The following is a 12,175-nucleotide window of genomic DNA, read 5'->3' as shown; positions in this document are numbered from 1 at the left end:
GCTAGCGATAAACTCAAATTTCATCAAATTCATTGCTTTGTTTGATGTCATATTCTGTCTAAGGAGACTTTTACAGCAAATGTGAATGGTTAAAATCTGATCAAATCTGTTTAATGGCTGAACGTGCGATTGAGACAAAGCCCAGACATTTACATTCATCCCAATAATGAGTGTGAAAACAGCTTCTCGCTGTTGAATGTAAACAGATCAACGGCGACCTTCAGTGAGTCACTTCCTGTCCCGCTGTCCCTTTATACTTCACATGATTTCATTTTAACGCCGGGCATCCAATCAACAATTAGTCTTTCGCCACAAACCCTATTCATTTGCATTTTAATGTAATGGGTTCAGATTAACTCTCGCACTGCGGTCTAACAAAATGTACCCCAAATGTCACATTTAACCCTTTCATAAACAGGTTTTGTTTTTCTGAACATGCACAATTTCTTATAATTTATTCACATTAAAACTTGATATTTCTCTACAAATATTGACTTTATATTAGGTTTCTACAGTAATCAAAACTCATAACATAGTTAATTAGACAGATGAATCAATCACTAATGAGACATTCGGGTTTAAATGTTCTTTATAGGAATATTATATAAAAATATGTATAAAAGCATAATATATAAATATATAAAGATATATATATATTTATATAAAAGCATTATATATAATGCTTTTTTTATATATAACATATAATGTATATATAATGTATATAATATACAGTTGATATATATATATGTGTGTATGTATATATATATATATATATATATATATATATATATATATATATATATATATATATATATATATATATATAGCTGCAAGCAGCAATTACAGGGCCAAGTACAACAGAGGCAAGGTTAGGAGCTAAGCAAGCATCAGAGCATGACCAATAGTTTATTTTGGTCTATCAACAAGAAATCCATAACTTCCTGCTGGCATGGACTGAAGATGATCTGAGTCGATTTTGGTGAAAATCGGACAAACAATCCGAAAAGCATAAAAAGGAGATTTTTTTCATATCTCATGAGCACTAGGTGGCGCTGTTCCGAAACTGTGTAGCTACCCTCAAGTCATGATGGCTATGACATATACTATATTTGTTCTGAGTACACTAAAGCGTTCAGAGATATAGCCGCACGTCCATTTCAGCGTGCTCTCTGTAGAGATCGTTGCATGTTATTCGAGAACGGTTTGACTAGTCAACTTGAATTCGATAACTGTTTGTTGCCATGGTCTGAAGGGGATCTGTTTGGATTTTCATGAAAATTGGACCAACAGTCTCAGAGAAGTTTGAAAAAGTATGATTTTTATACTGACAAAAAAATTCAAAATGACAGAAAACATTGTTCACGATGGAACATGATGTCATAGGGTGCATTCGACTTGGCACGAGCCGAGGAATCAGATGAAATCCAAGTGTGAACAATGAAGATTGCACAATGGAGATTCTAGTCCTTACTGTTGAAAAGTTATTAGCATAAATATGAATGCAAATTTGAGCTGTTGGTGGCGCTAGAGGGTTTAGCAACTCTAAATTTGCTACGGTAACATTGCAGACTGTCCTCTATCTGTGTGCCAAATTTCATAACTTTCCTATGTATGGTTCTATGGGCTGCCATAGACTCAAGAACACTCAGAAGAACACTAACAATTACAATAGGTGCCTGTGCACCTGCGGCGCTGGGCCCTTTATTATATATTCCTTGTGTGTCCTGATGCATTGCTTGTGCCTCTGTTTTGGACATCTTCCTGACGTAAAAGAATGATGGTTTATGAGCTTTGTGGTTATGGCGGATCGGATAATAGCCAATCACTGAGTCCTATTTAGAAGACTGTGGGTGTTTTTTATGAGCTACAGTAGGGGAAATACCTTCATGAAAAGATTGACTGGTTGGTTCTGGAATTATAGAGTCTGTCTGTTACTGTACAAAGCCATAATTACTGGGTTAAGGGTGGTGTTCATAGGGTTATATAAGCCCTTTGTGATATCTGACATAAATAGGTGTCAGCTGTCACAGACGAATGACAATTTTGATGTCAGATTTTGTTAGAACGTATGTTTGCGTGTCATGACAGTTGACTTTGTAGTTGAATCAGGCTCTTCCCGATTCATTCTGGGGCTCTACTTCTATTGCTGTAGATGGTCCCATATAGACACCCTGTAGATTTACACTTCCCAAAAATGTCTCACCCTTGCTTCAGTGGATAATCTCACCTGTCAGAACTACTGCTGTATTAAGGACTGTTCTGTGCTTATCCCATGACTTCCTCTCCACTGTCACCTCTGGCTTGTTCATTAGGGATCTAAATCTGCTATCCACTATACAAATAAAATTGAACTTAATTGAGAGGTTAATTGGAAAAAATTAACACTGTCTTTATATGAAGTGTTGCAGAACATTTGTGTCTTCATTTTGTAATCTTTCAGGTCAAAGACAAAGACACTTCATGACAAGATTCCACTGGAGGGACTGCACCAGCTGCCCAGTGTTCCTCAGATTGCCAAGGTGTGTATCGTCGATCAACTTTTTTCCAAGCCATGACATATGCAGATCTTTGTAACAACGCAGTTTTCAAACATAAATGATAAAATATAAAGTTATACAATATTTTTAAGTTCAACTATATGTATAAGTTCAAACACAAAGCATTAATATTTGCAGAAAAATTGTTATTTAAAAAAAAACAGATTCCCGTAGAGGTTGTGTTCAACAAATAATCTGGGTTGGGGTGCCCAAACTTTTTTGCATACAACTGTATATGTGCCCAATTGCCTGTGTTGTGTTTCAGCTGCTTTGTGATGACGTCACAGGTCTGAAGTTTAATCCTGTCCTTTACCCGAGGGTGAGTGCGTTACCGAAAATTTGTTTACGTGCTTCAGATTTTATTTGAAATTCTAGTTTAGTTTATAGCTCCATAGCTACAGTATAAAACAAAATAGGAAGAACTGAATGTAGAAAGTTAATAAACACATTAAACTGATATTTTGAGTTTAAACATATTTTGATTTAAAAAAACAAAAAAAACAAACAAACAAAAAAAACAACTCATGGCACAGTGGTGTAGTGAGTAGTGTTGCCTACTCAGAGCTCCAGGGTTCTCAACTCGATCCTGAGCTCAGATCACTCTCTGTGTGGAGTTTCGTGTGTTCTCTCCGTGTCCATGTCCATTTCCTCCAGGTTCTCTGGTTTCCTCCCATCTCCCAAAAACCTTGCGATTGGTAGATATGCTAAACTTCCCCCAAGTGTGAATGGGTGTGTGAATGCGGGTGTTCATGGGGATATGTGATGGACTGGTGTCCCAATCACGGTCTAATTCACTCAGTGCTCAGTATTCCCAGGATCCGGATTCGCCCTTATTCAGAGCGCCCTACATTTATCTCAAGGGTCCAGCAGTGGCAATGCAGGGATTTGAACTCACAACCTTCTGATTAATAGTCCAACGTCTTAACCATTAAGCTACCACTCAAAATAATTAAAAAAAAAAACCCCCGTCAACTGTTTTCTCAACATAGCTAGCTAGCTAGCTAGATAGATGTATAGCTAGATAGATACATTTATTTACATTTATTCATTCAGCAGACACTTTTATCCAAAGCAACTTACAAATGAGGCAAGATAGCTAGCTAGCTAGATAGATAGTCATTTCAGGGGTGTTAATTTTAGTCTAGAACTTTCTCAAGTTCTACCTGCTGACTTTTTTTTCTCATGAGGCTAATGGGGACAGGGTTCTGCTCTATTTACAGTGCTCACTACACTGCACTACTCAGGACATCTGGGCTAATGTGTGTGTACCCCAGGGTGCTGTAAAGTCCATCTGCTTCAGTAATGCCCACAGGCTCTGTCTCTGTGTGAATGTGTGTGTGTGTGTGTGTATGTGTGTGTGTGTGTGTGTGTGTGTGTGTAGGAGTGTTTCAGCATTGCCTGGATCATCTCTGGACCCCATTTGGTCTCTCAGCCATGGCCAACACGAAGCCCTTCTTGAATTATAAAGAGTCCTGACACACACATATGCTCCTCCGGCTGGCTCCGTCTCACAATCGCTGTCTTTTTCTCCTCCCTCAGGCGTCTCAGCTGATAGTCGGCTTCGACGAGCACGAAGTCAATAACACCTTCAAGTTCGGGGTCATATATCAGAAGTTTGGGCAGGTGAGTGACACCGAATGTTACTCAAAAGCATTCAGGTAAAATATGCAAGAACCCAACCCCAGAGTTTTTACACTTTTCCACACCTTTCTCACATTTCTGTTCCCTCCTTCGGTCTCAGACGTCTGAAGAAGAGTTATTTGGGAATAACGAAGAGACGCCGGCATTTGCCGAATTTCTCAGTGTGTTGGGAGACAACATAGAGCTGCAGGATTTTAAAGGGTAACTCAACATCGCGACACAACACACGCACACCTAATGAAATTACGCGTGTTTAAGCGTGATCAAAAATCACACCTAATATTACACCGATCTCTTCTCACTCCAAACAACCTTTACTTCTTCAGCCCAGCCACAGTACGGGGCTAATGCAAATCCGTCTCGCCCAAAATCCACTGTAAATATCTACTTGTTGGCACGTTATTCGCAAAAAATGTCACGTGTTTTAAAACACTGTAATGTGATTGTGTCATATCTCCCACCCGACGACGTAATGTCTTTTCGTGAGATTACGTGAGGGAACGTAAGCCTTCGGGAGAGAGTTGAGGTAGGAGGTGCTGTTCCAGACAAGGTCTTGTACGTGAGCATGAAGGCCTTGAATTTGATACGAGCGGCTACAGGATGCCAGTGGAGGGAGATATCAACCAATTTAGTTCAATCAAAAAACATACATATACAGTATCTTTGTAAAGGTCATTATAATATTTTGTGCATCAATGTATAATCTTTTAAGAATAAAATGTGATGGATTTAACAACTTATTATGTTTCCCATCCCTATTAGTTATTATTATTAGCGCTGGTGCAAATCCAAAGAAGCAGATATCAGACACCAAACGTGTCTTCGTCGATCGAAGCCTTTGGGATCAGGCAGGTTTATTTTGCCAAACAAATCCACAAATGAATGACCATGTATTGTACGCACGCATACATTCCCAGGACTATTGTTCGATGTCCTCCTGTCGTCTCAGAGAGTTTTTCCTCACCATCATTAGGGGTCGAAATCTACGGATTTCCGTAAAGCTGCTTTGTGACGACGTCTATTGAACAGCGCTGTGGTATAAACTGGGATAAAAACACTCCAGGTGTTTAAAAACTTCTGACTGGCAGTGGAAATGTGTAACATGTCACATCATTTCCTGGATGTCACTTTGGCCTTCAGGTTCCGTGGTGGTCTGGACGTGTCTCATGGACAAACAGGAACTCAGTCGGTCTACACTGTTTTCCGAAACCGAGAAATCATGTTCCACGTCTCGACGAAACTTCCCTTCACAGAGGGAGACGTACAGCAGGTAGACACTCAATCTCCAATCAGAGAGCTCTGTTTGTTTGTTTTCCAGAAAGCTTTACTGTGTAACCAACGTGATGGCGTAATAGATTCTTGGTCTAGACATTAGCGCTGATGTAAGACCATTTTAAAGAAGTGTTCTGTGGTCGAGCTTCAGTGCTGAATCTAACGCTGTATGTTGTAGCTGCAGAGGAAGAGACACATCGGGAACGACATCGTTGCTGCGGTTTTCCAGGAAGAACCCACTCCGTTTGTACCTGACATGATCGCGTCTAACTTCCTCCATGCCTATGTGTTAGTGCAGGCTGAAAACCCCTGTACTGATCACACCACCTACAAGGTACTGTACACTCAGAACGTCCTTTAAACCATTCAGACTACTGATCAACAGGGATGGACAAATCCTAAATTCATTAGCAAGTGAAAGCTTGCCCAGTCTTATGTTTTGGCTACCTGGCAACCTGAAAGGTTAACGTAGTTTAATCCCAAATGATGATGAGCTAGTTATCTAACTAAACGCATTAACTAATGGAAATCGGTGAATACTCAAATTCCTATTTTCCTATTCCTATTAATACTCAAGGACCTATTAATCCTACTTGTCCACAAGGTAATCTGCTTGTCCACACCTGATAAACTCCTGATAATATGTCTTCCTGATTCGCACCCCAGGTTTCTGTCACGGCTCGAGAAGACGTCCCGCCGTTCGGCCCACCTCTACCAAATCGTGCCGTTTTTAAAAAGGTGATCGAGCAATAAAAGCTGTGCCTTTGCATGCGTCTGGAGGATGAGAATAATACTCATCAGATACTGGTTTTGTCCCTTCACGTCACAGGGTCCCGAGTTCCGTGAATTTCTGCTCACAAAACTGATCAATGCTGAGAACGCTTGCTACAAGTCTGACAAGTTTGCCAAGCTGGAGGTGAGCAAGAACAACACTGCATGTTTTTATGCAACTACAGGCATAACCAAGCAGATGCTTTCATTATATTAATAGTAAGCTATGTGGGGTTTCATTAGATGTCAGCAGGTGTTAGCTGCTGAAAACTGCTGACGCTGGAGTTTTTATTATAAACTGTGTACAGATTCTATGTCGATATGAATGTCGTTGATTAAACAGATTCAATATAAATGATGGTGAATTAAAGTTGAGCTGATGAAATCAAGGAAATAATCAATGATGGGTTTGGCTTGGTGAAAATGTTGACCGGCTGATAAATTTGAGAAACAAACAAACAACTAGCCAGGGTAGCTGGTCATTCAGTAGCTACGTCATTCACTCGAATAATTCTAAGACTACCCTGATGAGTGCATGTGTATTTGTGGGTGTTTCAGGGAAGGACGCGAGCGGCGCTCCTGGATAATCTGCATGATGAGCTGCACAGACAGACCCAGGCCACGATGGGGGTGGGTTCAGTCACAGGGGAGGACAAACTGGAGAACGGAGGCCATGGAGGTCTGCTGGAGTCCTTCAAGGTGAGGATGATTTATCACACCAAAACATGCCTCTAATGTATGGAAATGCTTTCAATAGATAGACCTAGAGAACTCTGAAATTATATTAAAGGTGTGGTGTGCAACTCTGACATCATGATCATTTGTTTGTGGACTTCTAATAATCACATGCTTTCAAAGACAATTTAGAATAACCGTTGGTTTATTTTTGCAATTATCTGGCTAGTTTGAATCATTTCAGGCTTTGATTAATATTTTTCTGGCCCAGAAATAAGCTCCACCCCTAGCCAGATCATTTCCCTGGACCTTTCACTTTAAAAAGATGGTTTGCAGAGGGTCAATTTGGAAGGAAATGGGAAGGCTTGTCATGTTCTACAGTTCACAGTACAAGTGTCTAAAAATTACAGACTGATTCTTTAATTATATATTTTCCTGTTAAAAGGAATATGCTCTATATGCATTCAAGCCCTGAAAGCTTATTGGCTAACAGTAAGATACCAAATTCCCTTTCACCCTTTGTAGAACTGGAGGGGGGAAAGTAACATTTCAACAACTAGGGGCAAACGCTTGTTACCCTCCTATCATTTGGGAGTTTTGTCATTTTATAAATTATATTTGTTAGCATAGTGAAGAATATCCAGTGCAGGATAGGGAATAGGGCACTATTTCATAATACCAGAAAACTACTAGTCAGTCTTCTCAGAGTTTACTCTAATCCTTTGTTGCCCCTTGTGGTGGAAGTTGGCATTACATGCTAATTCAATTCAATTCATAGTTTTATTTGTACAGCGCTTTTAACAATGGACATTGTCCCACAGCAGCTTTACAGAAATATATAAATTCAGGATATAGATTTTAAATGTATGAATTTATCCCTAATGAGCGCGCAAGAGGCGACGGTGCTGAGGAAACACTCCCCGAGATGCTATGAGGAAGAAACCTTGAGAAGAACCAGACTCTAAAGAGAACCCATCGTCATCTGGGTGACACCGGATAGTGCGATTATAAATAAATCCCTTCTATAAATGTGCTAAATACTACATGCTCAAATAGTGCAGTCGTGTAACCGGGAAAATTCATTACAGTTTTTTACATGAAGTCTGTTTTGTTGAACTTCTCCACTGTTCACTGATGGAGACTTGAGTGCAAAGTGTTTGTAGCAACTGTTGTCCTAGCCATCATAGCATAACAGTTTATATGAATTGAGGTCCAAAGCCATCTCATGGTCTTTAAGTGGTACCATGCTCAGTAATTTCAATGCATTGATCTTTAGTCTGCACCATGTGTGGCCATCCTCAGCAGCAGCTGGTGACTTCCAATTGATGAGAACTCCAACCAGAAGTAGGGCATCAGGATGGATCAGGCAGATACAGAGAGCGGAAGGGGTCAGGATCACTGGCATCTCAGGAGTATCATGTGTAGCTTGTCAGAAAGAGAGAGAGAGAGAGAGAGAGAGATTATTAGGTATGCTTATTGCCCCGTAATGGTTAAGGACAATGTACTTTACATTGCTATGACAGCATAACTAAAAGGGAGAGCCAGAAGGTGGTAGAGCGGGTTGTACACTAATCGTAGGGTTGGCGGTTCGATTCCCGGACCACCTGACTCCCACGTGCCGAAGTGTCCTTGGGCAAGACACTGAACCCCAAGTTGCTCCCGATGGCAAGTTAGCATCTTGCATGGCAGCTCTGCTACCATTGGTGTGTGAGTGTGTGTGTGTGAATAGGTGAATGAGACACAGTGTAAAGCGCTTTGGAACCATTAAGGTTTGAAAAGCGCTATATAAGTGCAGACCAGACCAGACAGACATGAGGGCGCCCTGGGACACCATCAGCCACTCCACCATCAACAAACCTGGGTGAACGTGTGAAAGAGGGTGGGCGACAGCATCCAAACACCCCAGTTCACCACAATCCTTCATTCAACATTCTTAGATATATATATATATATATATATATATATATATATATATATATATATATATATATATATATATATATATATATGTAATTCACATCCGTACTTGAACTGAATTGTTTCATCCAGTATCTCAAACAAAATAAAACACCTGCACTGAGATCTAAGCCACAATTGTAGATAGTTCTTGATTTCAGTGTGGATATCAGTGCAAACATTTTCTGTTGAGATGTGTAAGCTGAATAAAACAACATCATTCATGTGCAATTAATCTGGCAACCATAACAACCATAAAATGTCAAATAAAAGGAAATATTGTACATTATTGAACTCAAAAGGCAGTCTCTGCAAAGCAGCACCGTGTGACTTTGTGTACGTGTGTGTGTGTGTGTGTGTGTGTGTGTGTGGCTGTTTGCAGGCAGTGTGCAGGAGTGTGTCGGGTATTGTACAATCCCACACTGCTCACGCCGTGTTGATTTGCATAGCAGCAGTCACTGTCTTCGTCCACATTCAGATGACACAGATGCCCGCTGCATGACCCTACATCACCACATACACCTCACAAAACATGGCATTTGATTGCTGCTTTTGTTTGTGAGCTTGACTTTGTGCATACTCATGCTTATGTTATGACTGTTGCAAAAGATAACTGGACCAAACACAAGTGTACCATGAAGTGTTAAGGAAGTAATGTAGATATTATCGTGACGTGAGAATGTGGTCACTAAAAAAACACAGAGTGACATGGAAATAAAGTGATTTGATAACCATTGAGGACATTGTGTTGTTTCTGTTCCACTTTACATCTCGATCGTGTGGCATGCAGTGATTGTGAATGTGTATGACTCCATCTGCTGGCTGGATTTGGTAGTGACGTGACCTTGGCATTTCTGTGCATCATGAGTCACTGTGTGAGAGACATAGTGGTATTGGTATTGTTTAAAGAGCCCTGTAATGTCTTCTGTTAAGAGTTACCAAAAAAATAAATAAAAATGGGTAGCTAGTATTCTTTCTTGCTGAAGGGGAAGGTGTGTGTGCCACCGTAAAAGTGTGTATTAGTCTGCTGGGCAGTAGCTTGCATTTCAGGTCACTTTAACATATTACAAGAAACTACAGACAGCCAAATGTGGGGGAAAACAGAAAATGTGTGTGTGTGTGTGTGTGTGTGTGTGTGTGTGTGTGTGTGTGTGTGTGTGTGTTGGGGGGGGGGGGGTCGCATATCATATTTGGCAGCAGCATATCAATATTCTGAATTATTATGTCCATTTTTTTTGTTTACTTTTCTTGAAGTTTTTGCATTTACATTAGAATAGTATCTCACTATCTCAGAATTCAGACTTATCACATAATGCTGGCTTACCACTTCAAAAGTCTGACTTATTATCTCACAATGTAGACTTATCTTAAAATTCTGACCACACAATTTTGAAAATGTTATTTCAAAATGTTAAAATTTTGACTTTTTATTTTAAAATAGTGAATTCTGACTTATCTCAAAATTCTGACTTACTATAACAAAAATCTGACTTGTCTCAAGATTCTGACCTATTATCTCAAAATTCTGACTCATTATCTCAAAATTCTGACTCATTATCTCAAAATTCTGACTTGTCTCATGATTCTACCCTATTATATCTCAAAATTCTGACTTATTATCTCAAAATTCTGACTCATTATCTCAAAATTCTGACTTGTCTCATGATTCTGCCCTATTATATCTCAAAATTCTGACTTATTATCTCAAAATTCTGACTCATTATCTCAAAATTCTGACTTGTCTCATGATTCTACCCTATTATATCTCAAAATTCTGACTTATCTCAAAATTCTGACTCATTATCTCAAAATTCTGACTTGTCTCATGATTCTGCCCTATTATATCTCAAAATTCTAACTTATCTCAAAATTCTGACTCATTATCTCAAAATTCTGACTTGTCTCATGATTCTGCCCTATTATATCTCAAAATTCTGACTTATTATCTCAAAATTCTGACTCATTATCTCAAAATTCTGACTTGTCTCATGATTCTGCCCTATTATATCTCAAAATTCTGACTTATTATCTCAAAATTCTGACTCATTATCTCAAAATTCTGACTTGTCTCATGATTCTACCCTATTATATCTCAAAATTCTGACTTATCTCAAAATTCTGACTCATTATCTCAAAATTCTGACTTGTCTCATGATTCTGCCCTATTATATCTCAAAATTCTGACTTATCTCAAAATTCTGACTCATTATCTCAAAATTCTGACTTGTCTCATGATTCTGCCCTATTATATCTCAAAAGTCTGACTTTCTATCTAAAATGTCTGACTTATTATGCCAAAACTTTGATTTATGTTGAAATCGTGACTTTTTACATTGAAATGGTTACTTATTATCTGAGAGTTTTGAGATTTGTTATCTCAAAATTGTTTGACTAACTCAAAGTTATGCTCCTGGCCACTTCTTTAATTAGTTCAAGGCATTAATGCACTCACGTCAGTCCACCATCAAGACTATTTCTGGGCAGAATGATTCTGATTCTCTAACTTCTAATCCTCTCTTCAGGAGGAGCGACACACCTGATTTCGGATGTTTCAGATTTTTTTTTTTATTAAAAATGCTGATGTGAACTAAAACCTCTCTCTGTCTCTCTCTCTCTCTCTCTCTCTCTCACTCTCTATTCTTCTCTGTCTGGTCTCTCAGAGGGCCATGCGGGTGAGGAGTCACTCCATGGAGACGATGGTGGGTTCTCACAAACACAAAGCTGCAGGAGGAGGTGTACCATCCAGTATGAGTGGAGGAGGGCTACCGCAGTGCAGTGCTGAGTGCACAAAGAGTACCTTTACGGTGAGAGAGAATACTCCTCAATAAGTATCTAACTGCGGTGATTCATTTTATAAGGTGATCTCATCTATAAGAATCACTAATTGATGAAATTGCTGCTTTTTGGCAGGGATGTGCAAACTTTAGCCAGCATAATTTTGCATTAATATGCGGCAGAGACTTTAAATGCGCATCAAAGAATGAAATTTTTTTGCCTACTCCTCTGTGTGGTTTGGACGTAAATTTTCACAAACATAAACACAGAACTTTGTGCCACCACAGCTTGCAACCCTAGTAATGTCATTGGGTCTAAGCAGTGGTGGCTCAGTGGATAAAGGCTCTGGGTTACTGATCAGAAGGTCTGGAGTTCAAACCCCAGCACTGCCAAGCTACCACTGTTGGGCCCTTGAGCAAGACCCTTAACCCTCAATCGCTCAGATGTATAAATGAGATAAATGTAAGTCGCCCTGGATAAGAGCGTCTGCCAAATGCCGTTAATGTAATGTGAGCGGGCCACCCCATTGTACCCAAGATCTGGGTTTG

General features: G+C 39.5%; 1 protein-coding gene across 13 annotated transcripts in view; it reads left to right on the top strand.

Annotated features, from left to right (window-relative positions):
* The window catches only part of rap1gap2a (RAP1 GTPase activating protein 2a), a 107,183-nt gene that overhangs the window by 84,696 nt on the left and 10,312 nt on the right, over positions 1-12,175 (top strand). For 11 of the 13 annotated variants that reach the window (XM_053647795.1, XM_053647792.1, XM_053647796.1 and 8 more), the window contains 10 exons: positions 2,441-2,519; positions 2,803-2,856; positions 4,077-4,160; positions 4,279-4,379; positions 5,319-5,448; positions 5,629-5,784; positions 6,117-6,188; positions 6,280-6,366; positions 6,780-6,920; positions 11,513-11,656. In XM_053647795.1, coding sequence (XP_053503770.1) covers positions 2,441-2,519; positions 2,803-2,856; positions 4,077-4,160; positions 4,279-4,379; positions 5,319-5,448; positions 5,629-5,784; positions 6,117-6,188; positions 6,280-6,366; positions 6,780-6,920; positions 11,513-11,656 — 1,048 coding nt within the window. Of the gene's footprint in view, positions 1-2,440; positions 2,520-2,802; positions 2,857-4,076; positions 4,161-4,278; positions 4,380-5,318; positions 5,449-5,628; positions 5,785-6,116; positions 6,189-6,279; positions 6,367-6,779; positions 6,921-9,234; positions 9,985-11,512; positions 11,657-12,175 lie in introns of those variants that run through there. The other 2 variants (XM_053647801.1, XM_053647802.1) reach the window with 1 other exon arrangement.

The sequence above is a fragment of the Ictalurus furcatus genome, chromosome 17 (genome assembly GCF_023375685.1).
Source record: "Ictalurus furcatus strain D&B chromosome 17, Billie_1.0, whole genome shotgun sequence".
NCBI lineage: Eukaryota > Metazoa > Chordata > Actinopteri > Siluriformes > Ictaluridae > Ictalurus > Ictalurus furcatus.
The sequence above is the reverse complement of the archived record's forward strand: the minus strand, read 5'-3'. Positions and strand labels throughout refer to the sequence as shown.